The 12,917-nt window shown below is 28.6% G+C and overlaps 1 protein-coding gene across 1 annotated transcript; it reads left to right on the top strand.

Annotated features, from left to right (window-relative positions):
* Window positions 1-2,108: 2,108 nt before the first annotated feature.
* Window positions 2,109-3,576, top strand: LOC128387765 (uncharacterized). Its single transcript, XM_053347030.1, has 2 exons — window positions 2,109-2,263; window positions 3,252-3,576. Exons 1-2 carry the CDS (start codon window positions 2,249-2,251, stop codon window positions 3,492-3,494), a joined length of 258 nt encoding a protein of 85 aa, XP_053203005.1. The 5' UTR covers window positions 2,109-2,248; the 3' UTR covers window positions 3,495-3,576.
* Window positions 3,577-12,917: the final 9,341 nt, after the last annotated feature.

Below are 12,917 nucleotides of genomic sequence, written 5' to 3'. Positions count from 1 at the left end.
GTTGATCCAGATTGAAAAGTGTCTGATTAAACTAATCTATCAAATGAATTCTCATTGAGGGTTAATTGTGGCAAATCGAGAGACTTGATGAAAATACGGAAATAGTTTCACTTGTCACAGGTAATGTTGCTCATATAATCTCAACTAGTTGATTGTGATTAATTGAGAAACTCAATGGACATTCAATTTGATTGTGAGTATCATTGAGAAAACATTTTCATGAGAAAAATAAAAGGAAACTACATACATGTACTATGCTGATGAGACTCTGAATCTACATGGAAAGTGAATTGGAATGAGAACTTTGGTGAAAAGGTGAAAAAGAGCAGCAAAGATTGAGATTGAAATCCCTATGAGATGAACTAAGATGAAAAACGAGATGAAAGATAAATACACATTCAACTAATTACATGAGAGAATCAGATTCAATTTGATTATCATGTTTTAATCAACTAAATTTAACCTGACACAGAGTAAATAATGATAATAACATTTGAATATAAGGGCGATTAAAAATATCACCATTCGATTAATTATTGAAACTGCAATTAATGATTTTCTAAGTGAGTTGATTGAAAAATGGTTCAGTCAAATGGATTCATCTATTTACTTAATCGTAATTAATTTGAAATAAAACTTTATGTAAGAGTAAATAGTAATTACTCTAATTACGATTGACGTAAACGTCAATATATTTAATTATCTTTGGGTCAGTTAAATGTCACTAAATTAAGTGAATCATTTTGAACAATTAACAACCAAAACCAAAATCAGCAGTTTTGATAATCTTTTAAAATTCTGGTTCCATTTTCATGGTGACATAATTTCATCACTAATTATCATTGTACTTAAAGGTGATCATCTAATAGCTACAAAAAGAGCATAAAAAAACAAGGTAACTATTTTTTGTCGTCTTTTTGGTTTGTTTACTTCCGTTGACAATGAAAGTCAAGGTGTGTCATTTTTTATCATCATCTTCCATTGTTGACATGATGATGTTCATCTTTCATCTTCATCCTTATCCTCATCTTTTCTTCATTGATTCTTTTTGACCTTTTTCTTTTCTATCAACAATCTCTTCACAATTGATTCTCATGAAGAAAAAAAAATCTCAGTAACAATTTTTTTCTTCTTCTTCTCCTCTTCAATCTCTGTATCAAGTTCAAATTGATTTGTCATTATATCATCAATTCCAATAACAATTTCATAATTGTCATGATATTTTCCATGATGGTTAATTGTCTGAGTTGATTAGTCATCTGAATTTGAAACCATTTAAGTTGGGGAAACTTTTCAAAGATTCAATTTGTTTTGTATTATCAATAAGCTGATAGATTATCTTACTGATTAAGAGCAAGGAAAATAATTACTGTCACAATAATAGTAAAAGATTATGGATTCAGGTTGACAAAGCAAAGATGTACCTTTGGTTGACCATTAGTGATTCAATTGTGAAGAAAGAGAGAGAGAGGACATTTGGTCATTCGGTCAGCCTCAGAAATGGCAATTATTTTCTCGAAAAGATGAAAGATAAATCCAAAGATTTGATTTACTAATAGTGATGATTGTGATGACACAGAAATAGATGATAATGAGGATCCTGAGACAAGAGATTGTCTCAGATTTTAATGGTATCAATGGTGAATTTAGATTGTGAGTAAGTTTCATGAATCAGAGCAATTATTATGATGGTGGATTAACCCAGAACGAAGGAGAAAAAGATAATAATCAAAGAGATAGAAACATATTAACTTTAACTAATTGTGATGGTTGAACAATTAAAATGACTTTTCTAATGGTTTCTAATGATACTAATATCTAACTCAATCTTTCTCCATGTGAATGATGATGATTTCCGTTTATTAGTAAATGAATGAAACCTTGACAATAATAAAGAAAATTTCATTTCCCTTTTCACCGTAAATCGTTAATGATTAGACTAATTGCTGATTGTTGACAAATAATAGTAGCGAAAATGGTTCACAGTATTACCTGACCATGAGATTAGGTATGACAAGTGAACAGTTTAATTGCCACAATTTAACCACTTGAACGGGATTTTTGCTTCGTTAACCCGATAAACAAGGACTTTCACTAGGCCATTTAGCTCACTATTTGTGATTTACTAGTTTCACAAATCACAATTTATTGTCACTTATATTTACACCGTTGATCATTTAACATTTTGTATCTCAACAATTTTCTGTCTCTCATTCAATTGATTCAATCAACACACAAAACAATCATCATGAAATTTTACATGGTAAGTTTTGTTTCTCATTCTAAATGGTTTACTTTACACTATGTGCTAACTTTATGAATCGATAAATGATAGCAATTAGTTGATTGTTTGTTATCATGATTCGTTTAATTGTGAAATTTGAACCTCTCAAAGTGATTGACTAAATTGTGATCTTCTCAATATCAATGGATTTACGTGCTATTGATCAATTTGTGAATAAGTTTTAGTTTGTATGTTCAACATAATAATCAACATTTTGTTATCAAAGTGAAACAATAACATTGATTAAGGTTATTAATGAATATGAATTGTGTATAAATAATTTAATTTCACTATGAATTCATTGATCAACATTAGTGAACAAACTACAATTATGCCTGAAGTTAACTGTTAATTGATATAACTAATTAGTACATTGATTTCATTGAATTAAATTAACCACTGAGATTGAAACAAAATAACTCGAAGCCTTTTTAACATTACCTTACACACCATGATGATAAGTAGACAATGAACGAAAACAGTTATGACATTGATCCTCTTTGAGTTATCAATTATAATCCTTAATCTTGACGAAAACAAAATCTATTGTTAATCAGCAAGGTATCAGAAAGGATAATGATAATAATACTGTTACATTGATTGCTGGTGAATGTTGATTATTTGTGATAAACTTTGGCTTATGTGATAAAGAGATAAAGTCAAGTGATACCTGAAAAGTTTACCGGAAACTTTTGGGATTATCAACTGAATGGATCTTGATTACTTGTTGAGATTTAGTCAATTCTATCAATTCAGTTAATCTTTTTGTTTCATTTCATTTTTTATGCTCATCTCTCTCTCTCTCTCTCTCTCTCTCTCTCTCTCTCTCTCTCTCTCTCTCTCTCTCTCATGTCCTGAGTTCATCAGAGCACAATTTTACACCCATGGTCACGGTGTTGATTTAAATCTCTATTGTGTTAATCTTTGTTTATCAGATATTAATTTCATTGTTTTTTGTTTATTCAAGTTTCTTGTTTTAGCGATTAGTTTGGCTTTGTCGACAGGTAATCCCATCGGAGTTGGTGGTGGCCTTGGAGGTGGACTTGGTGGTCTAGGGCTTGGCGGTGGCCTTGGTGGTGGACTTGGTGGACTTGGAAATGGAGTTAGTTTTGGCCGCTCTTTTGGAGGTGGAATTGGCTACGGTGGTGGCTATGGATTAGGTCCTAATGGTCCAGTCGGTGGATTTACTGTTATCCCACTTTTTGGTTAATCATTTCAACAATCGACTTGAAAGTTACTAACAAAATTTCAATTTACTTTTCGTAATAAAATTTCATTAATTTGTTATAAAATCGTTTGCATTGGTCTAAATTTTCATCTCTGTTGTTATTTCAGACCTTTTATCACCATCTACAATCAAATTCCGTAGCACCAAGAGTAATTTTCATCAATCATTCAAATTGCTGGTGGAAAACTTTTCAATATCTAATTCAGTTCAGGTAATCTTGATAACTCAGGGAGTAAAATTTTCTTGTAGTATCTTAAAATATCATTGAGGTGACAATTTCCCTGTTAACCTTGAGGCTTTTATTATCTACTAAACCTCAAGTATATTAACATGAGGATTTTAATAGACGATGATAAAAATGGTTCAGAAATCTAATAACAATAAAAAAAATGGCCAAATGGATCCATGAAAACCAATGGACTGAATTTTCAACTTAAATTACATTGATAGTTGACTGAATTTAGTTTAATGTTGACAGACAATCGTTGATCATGAGGCGAAAAGTAATGTAAACATGATTAAATCAAATTATCATCGAAAGGGTGAGGAAAGCAAAGTGATTCTTGAAACTCTTGAACAAGAAATTATAATTCATATTAGTTTACCTTGTTAACCAAAGAAAACAATCATTTTTCCTCCAGAATTCATGATAAAATATCATAAGAAATCACATCATAAGTTGAGATGATTTATCTAATAATAGATTTAAAAATAACATGATAACTTTCATGAGTATTAATATTATTATTAAATGGAAAAAAAAAGTTTCGAGATCATCATGCTCGGAATCATTCAGAACATTTAATAATTATGTGCTACTCAGAAGACGAAACATTAATTTTAAGTTTTCATTTAATTTCAAGATCCATCAAGAGGGTTAATTCAGAATATTTCAATGAGAATCAGTTACAGAATACTCATGAATTGTTATCATGATTCCAGGAATAGCGAATTATTTGTCAAATTTGACTTTTCAAGATTCTTTTTTTTGTTCGATGAAAATTTGATATTTCATGTTTGTTAACCATGTTATTATTATATCATATTCATTATCTTGAACTTTTATTCAGAAATGTTTCAGATTCATCTCTCTAGATAATGATATCGTCTCGAAACAAAATTGACTCTGATTTCTCATGAATTCAATGAGGATATTTCCATGATTGAAAAGCATCAAGAAATCAATTGATCCATTGGAAAGATAGAAATATAATTCAATGAATCAAACCTGAGAATATGATATTCTCAATGATAGTTAGCCACTAATAAAGTAAAATTCAGTATCATGAAATCACTGAGTTATAATAACACAACTTTTCACCTTGTGACCTTAGTAGATTTGATTGGATTTCGTTGAAGACTGAATATAATTTTGAAAAGTCAACTTTTCGTTAATCTTTTAATATCATTAAACTTGAAACTCTAGGAAACTGAGCTGAGAATGCAAGTGATTTGTTTCTATGTAAAATTCATGGGTTAACATTTGTTATGACATGAAATTCAATCAAGATTGAGTGAGATATTGATGATGTATAAATGATGGTTATGATGAGAAAATCTTTTACCTGAGTAACTTTCATCTCCATGGTTACCAGATCATAGAACCGTTTGATAAATATAACTTATGGTAAAGTCTCAGTAACTTATAAAGGAAGAAATAATTAATTTCCTGGAACTGAATTTATCACAATTACAACATATATATATAGACTTTAATATTGTCTAAGGAAAATGTTATATATGAAATATAACTTTCCAATTATGTTAAGTGTAAAAAATTAGATACAAATGATATTGTTAATAATTGAAATTCTGAAAAACGAACATTTTTCTTGTCACTTTCATGTATTATTTTCAAAACTTCCCATTGATCTAAAACTTTTACTATCAAATTGTTTCCAATGATCAAGAGTAACCTTAATCATGAGAAGTTGAATATTTTCACCATTAACGTTAAAATCATTTCATCGAGACTTTCATCATGTTTCATGTTTACTTGACCTTTTTGTGGTTTTCCATCATAATAGTGTATCAATTCATTAGATAAGCCGGAAATGGAAATGAAAAGAGTAGGAAGAAGATGTTTGCATCATAATATTACTCAGAAAACGGATTTATGTATATACATAAGTTGAAAATATTATCTCGATAATGATATCATATGATATGAGAGTGTTTCATTTAACTGAATAAGATGAATAATATAAGCAAATGATTTCCATTGAATCTGATTCCAGTATGAAGTTGAAAAGAGTAATCATCACCTTCTATTGATCTTTTATCTTTGTATCTATTAATAATTCTTGTTGTTTTTGTTTAGCATTTTGACTTTCCAGCAATGAGAAAACATGGAAAACACCAGGGAGTCTGAAGTAAACAAAATTTAAACATTATTCAGAGATAAATACACATGATAATCAGGGATAAGGTGTTAATATGTATTGAAATCTATTTGCCCTAAAGTGAATTAGTTTTACTATTCAGAAAAAGACAGAAAGTTTTTACCCTCCAAAGAAAAAGCAAACTCTGAAAATTATCCAGAACTTTATCGACTTTCAGCTCGAAAACTGAGCAGCAACTCTATTCCTGGAATAGATTTTTTTTACATAAACCTTTGTAATCTGACAGAATTAAACATTTACCTTTGACAATTTACTATTCTGTTCAACTTATTGATGGAAATTTAGCTTCTTATCCGTTTAAATGAACATAATACTTATTATATATTGTGTTTTCGAAAAGCATTCTTTTGGTAAGAATCAGCTTATTTCATGATTCATTCTCAATCCTGATTTGGTCATGATTACTTCAATCTCTTTTACCTTTTATCCTCACCTCATATTCATCTGAATTACTGAGTATTATTCCTGATTCTTTTCTATCCTCGAATTGATTGTTCTAACTTTCATCTCAAAGGTGAGATGATAAAAGTCTCTGAAAAGAGGTGAAGCAAAATAAAAAGATTCTCAGTGAAATCCAGTTGGAATTACACCTTTTCTCATTCAATGACATGATGAAAGATAGAAAATGAGGACATTTTTCTCATTGACGATTATATTCATATTCACTTCTCATGGAAATAACTGAAAAGCAATCGACACTCAATTCATTCCAATATCAGGCAACTATTCAGATTCTGAAGTAAGAATTTTTTTTCTCTTCTACCAAATCTTTTATAATCATGTCGATTTTGATCATTCTCAGGTGATCTTCATGGGTCATTTATTCATTAAAAAAAATGCCAACTGAATGAATGAACTCAATGGAACAAGATTGTAAATGAAATATTATGTGAAGAAAAAAAAAGTTCTGATCTGAAAAGGTCTATTCAGTTGAGATTATTCAGAAGGTTCATTTCATGATAGAAGTGACTTGTTGCTGAATAAAAAGATATTATTATCATAATTGCACATTATTAATATTAATGATGAGGATAAAATGTTGAGTTTTGTTTTCCATCCTTATTGATTCATATGTGTGTTGACAAAACACTCATGCAAATGCTGAGACAAATTATGAGATAATTCAGAGACGATGAAAGTTATATTCATGTGAATGGTTAAGAACTTGTGAACTTGAGATTCTATTGCAATTTACTAAATATGAATAAGATTGTTATCAGAAGAGACTTACAAGATTCTTCAGTGTTCATGATACACATCACATGAGAGAAAGGAATAAAAAAAAAAGTTCTTAATAGAATAACATTTAACTGTTTTACTTTTTACTTAGAAATAACTTTTTTTTTTTACTCTTTTCATCATTTGAATAACATGATTACGATTATGATGCAAATTGAATAGGCGGTCGAGAACCTTATTAAGCTAAATCATTATGTAACGAGTTAAATATTATCTCATATTTTCAGAAAATTATTTAATTATTAGCATAAATCAAGAATAAATATCATGAGATAGTAATTATATCACCTTAATCATGCAAACATTGGATCGATTTAATCAGATGAACTGAAAATAAAATGAAAGATTAACAGGAGAAAAGTTGTATTCCCAGTGAATATGTTTTCTTCATGATATAATCATCATGACGAGCATGATGATGACGATTATAAGTATGAGGAAAAGAAGAGTTAACTGAATTTCTGTTAATCATTTAATTATCAATTTATATGATAATTAGTATCATGAAAACCTCCTCATTGTGGTTTACAAGCAGATATTAAATTCCTACAACTGAATATCGATGTATAAACTGTCTGATCTTCGAGAATTGGAATCATGAGTTTGTCAGATCTGATGATTTTATCCAAAATTAACTGAATATACAATAAGTTTATCTCAATTAAATTCATGTGAAATTTTTAACGATCAGATAATTTGAACTGTATTGTCTTTTTGTTTTGACTGAGCAAAGTTCAACAGAAAAATGAAGACAATCATCAACTCATGATAACTCTGAATGAACTGAATAGTAAATATTATATAATACTAGTAAAACTGAACCTTTGATAATTGAACATGAACTTTTTCAATTAAATTAATTCTCACATTTGTTTCCATCTCTGTAATTGGGTCAATAATTTACAATTGTTATTCTGGGTTAACATTTACTCAGAATGTTTCATGTTTACATTTTAATTGTTATCAGGGAGTTTCATTAATCATAATAAATCATTGATTCCATTAATGGAAACTTTAATCAAGATTAACTAATAATAACTTTCGCAAACCAAAGGTCAGCTTTTTTCTGACCTCTACTATCCAATCACCAAGAATAATAGATTAAAGATAAATTATCTTGTGTTGAATTCAGAACTGAATAATAAATATCATTATTGTTATTATTATTACCAATTGTTTTTATCAATCTCATGGTTTTCCTAATAAAATTGAGAAAATGAGTTAACGATAATAAAACCCATTTCCACCATGATGGTGGTGAGAAACAATTGAGCTAATGTTATCCAATTAACTGTTTATTATATGAAAACAACCACCATGATGAGTTCAATGAATTACTCGATAGTAACATTATCTCCAGAATTTGTTTCATAAAGACTGAATTAAGATTTTATCACAACCATGAATCAATGTCAACTGAATTTTACTCTGTTCAAATTACTATTTTCTGTGATCACTTTGCATTTTCCTCTTCATCATGATGGTGATGATCATTATGATGGTCATCATCATGATGCTTATCATGTCCATTTATAGAATATTATCAATAATGAAATATTCTAAAAGTTGATAAGGACATTGAGTAGATTTTCCAATTCTCTGGATGTGAATATTTCTCTTTCAGGATAAATCTATTTTCGAGTCTATTTGTTGTTATGGTTGCTCTTTTTTTCTACTTGTAAAGTTCTGAGAAGAAGAAGAAAATCAGATGAAAAAGATAAAAGTGATTCCAAGATGAGATGAAATTTCATTGTCAGGATAAGAAGAAGAAGAAGAAAAAAAATGACTCAATGTTATCATTCTGTTAATATTTTGTCTTTTTGAGAAGAAAAATATTTTATATCATTTTGAACTTTTATCAGAACTTTTTTTCTGCTTCTCTGATATTATTGAATAGACGATGAATGTTCACATAGCGGCTCATTGATTTTCCCCTGGATTTCAGATTAGTTCAGTATCCATCAGGCTCTTTACCTCTATAAGAACTTAAAATTTATGCAAATCAATCCCTGGAAAAAAAAACTTATCAACTAATTATATATTTCATCTTGTTCTTGGCGGTGGAAAAATATTCATAAACCTTTCATGGTTCCAGAGTTGATTATAATTCTGATAAACTCATTGGATTGATAAAATGAAGATGATAATTTATTTGAATAATTAGATATTGAATTAATATCGCCTCTAGGAGGAAGATAATAAATTTTACATAAATTGGAATTGAAATACATGATAAACAATCATGAATCTTTCCATTTCAAAGCAAGATTAATGATTTAAGAGTCAGAATTTTGAATAGACACCAAAGTTAACCTTTTAAATTATTCAATAGTTTCATATTATTATAATAACAGATTATACCGATGATAACAACAAGTTCAATGGCAATTAAGTTATTCAAGTTTAGAAATGAATCCAAAGTTATTTCTCAATTATGATTAACAAATTACTTGATTGTTGCAAATGGATGATCGTCACACCTTAACCAGGGAGTTTTTTTTATGAATAAATAATCTGTGTTATATTCAGAGTTTTAAGATTATATCTCAGGTGATTAAACTTAGTTTCATATTAGGAAAACCCCTCAGGGATGAATTGAGTAACTGAGAAATAATCTCGTTTTAAATTGAAGTTCAAATGATGAAATCTCGTTAATTGTAATAATTTTTTTTTAATTACTCAATTAAATTATTATCTATGAGCGATGTTTGTTATAATACTTTATTCCGAGGCTTGAACTTTTAATTTTCTGGTTTAATTTGTAAATTCATTAGGATTCTGAACCTGAATTCTGAAGGATTTGAAAAAAAAACTTAATTTTGTAAGAAATTTTTGCAAACTTGAAGTGATTTAGTGTAAATAATGATAACCATCTAATTATCGTGATAGAATATTCAATTAGACTTTTAAATTAGACGTAAATTTATTTTCATCGAAATGAAATCAATAATTAAGAAATGAACTTTAAATCAGTTTACCTTACCAATAGTTAATCAGCTCAATAAAAGTAATCCAATTGATTTATCAATTGATTCATCAATTGGATTACTTCAATAATAGCTAGATGTTATCAACAGAAATAATAATCCAATCTGATTACTTTGAATAAGTCTAATGATGAGCTGAATCACTTGAAACTCAGAATTTCGATTCAAATGTTCTGATTTGGCGCGAACAGTTTGTCCTGAAAGCGATCACCATGGTACAAGATATAAAGATCATTTTGATTGCAATTCCCATGGTGGAGAGTCGATTGATCTAAGCTTTGAATATGATGACTGATATTTGTAAACATTATTCGTTTCCATTTGAATTATGTTCAATATTCATCAAACTTTTTTTCCTAAGTTTAATATTTTTCACATGAACTTTTCTCATGAACATGATTGAAACTCAATAATTCTCACCCAGTGAAGCTCACCATGCGATAAGAACATAGGGAAGCTACATTATTAATCTTGAAGGAATGATGATGATGAGAAAAAGTAAACATGAGATTGAATATCTAAAAACTTTTCCTACTTAGATATGAATAAATATTCGATTATTTCAAGAACATTATTTATTTGGACATTCGAGAAACAGTTACAATGATAAGAAAAAACTTCAAAATGTCTCTCAAAATAAGATTGAAATTTCAACCAAGCAAAATGTTCCCAAGTAACTCAAATAGACTGAATCTTAATCTGTATATAATACTCTGAGTTTCGGTGCTCTAAGAATTTACATAGTAATATTTCAAAGTTCTGAAAAATCATCGATTTTTTTTGCTCTCCTCAACATCGATTATGTTAAATAAAACATAGTCTTTAAGTAGCAATAACAATTCTGATTCCAATTCGACACATGAGAAACTTTTGTTACCATGATATTGATGAAAAAAAATCGTTCAATTCAATAATTTATCTGTTGCAACGATTATCAATCATTTCCTGGTAATCTAACAAATTGATATAACAATCTAATAAACTGAATAAATATCAAAAGTTCTGACAACGATACTTGAAAAAAGATAATATCACAAAACCTTAGAATCGTTAAAACTTTATCCAATTTAAGTTTCTGACCTTTTATTGTTATTATTATTATTATCGCTTCATCAGCAACAATTGAACATTTTCAGAGTGAAAAATCATTATTCTTGGGAATCAAATATTGATATCATGAAATTTTGCAAGGTAAGAGCTTCTTATTAATGTTAATCAAATCAATGTAATAATTTGCTAGAAACCAATAAAGTTACCAGATTACCACAATTACATTTCCAAGTTGATTAAAATGATCATGATGAAATATTTTCATCAGATTTAATCTTGATAACATTTTCATTTCAACATTAGTTGATCAATAATAATAACAAAATAGTTCATTATGATCATTATGTTACCAAATTTATTATAATCTACCCTGAGGGCAGATAAAGTTCAGTAAATAAGTACAGTTGAATGAATAGAATCTGAATCAAATTTTTGTACTCAGGAGATGGAGTGACAAATATTCATGACCAGTGAAAACTTCCGCTGCATTAACCTTAAAATAACCTTGTTCATGTTACTTTTTTACCATGAGTCGTTTTCTTATCTTATTTTTCTCTATCATCATCAGCATTATCTTCCTCGTCTTCTTATGTTCTCTCTCTCTCTCTCTCTCTCTCTCTCTCTCTTGCAGTCTCCATCATCTTCTACCCTTTACTTATCCTTTTTCACTCTTTTCCTCATCTTCCTCTTTCCACTTTGATGTTTCTTCATCAAAACCTTTTTTTCATGTTGTACACAAAGAGAAAAGTATTATAACAACAACAACATGATGATGATGATGATGATGAACAAGGAAAAAGGAAGCAACCAAAATGAAGATAAAAAGAAGAGGAAAAAAGTTCTTGTGAAAAAACATGTAGCTCAGAAAAAGAGAATTGAAAAAATAACATAAAGATTCAGTTTAAATAGATTATCTTTTACTCGTTCTCATATTAATTCGGATTCCTTGTTATTCTCGGTCTAAAAAGATAATATTTTAAGGCCGTTTAGTTGAATTTTAAGTCATTGAATGAAAAGTTCTATTGATCAAAAGTCATGATTAAACTGATGACGAAAACATGTTCATATTTTCACCATGATATTTACATGATGTTCAGAGAAGAAAATTATTCTCTACTGGTTATTATTTCTGAAAGAAACTTAATTCAGTTTTTATTTTTCTTCTCCTTCTTCTTCCTGATTAACAAATGATAAAGTTACAAATTTACATCAACTTTATTTCCATGATGATGTTGATTGAGATAGAAAATGAATTAAAAGAAGAAGATGAGAATTGAAATAAAGATGATGATGCAAAGAAAGAAAAAAAAGGAAAAAGGAAAGAAGATAAAATTCTGTTTAATCATCACTATCATTATCTTAATTCAGTTTCAAATTAATTCCATGATATAATCTTCATGTTTTCAACAGTTGAAAATCATTATAAATTAGTTTCAACTTTTCTCTTAGATTTTTTTTTGTTCATTCGCTTCAGATAAACTCAATTCTGTGTCTATTGAGATTCTGTCAACTCAGATAATCCATGATTACCAGTAGATAAATTATCTGATCACAGTTAGTAAATTGCCATTGATGAATTAAAATTTCTAATAATATCATCTCTCTCTCTTAATCGATAACAATTACTTTTTAAAACGTCATTAAGATTTGATTGAAAAAGACAAGGATAAATTCAGTAAATTGATCAACTTTTATCATGATTTATTGTAACTATTAGCTCATTTTCA

This window comes from Panonychus citri, unplaced genomic scaffold, assembly GCF_014898815.1.
Source record: "Panonychus citri isolate SS breed McGregor unplaced genomic scaffold, ASM1489881v1 Contig00093, whole genome shotgun sequence".
NCBI classification, from domain to species: Eukaryota; Metazoa; Arthropoda; class Arachnida; order Trombidiformes; family Tetranychidae; genus Panonychus; species Panonychus citri.
The sequence above is the reverse complement of the archived record's forward strand: the minus strand, read 5'-3'. Positions and strand labels throughout refer to the sequence as shown.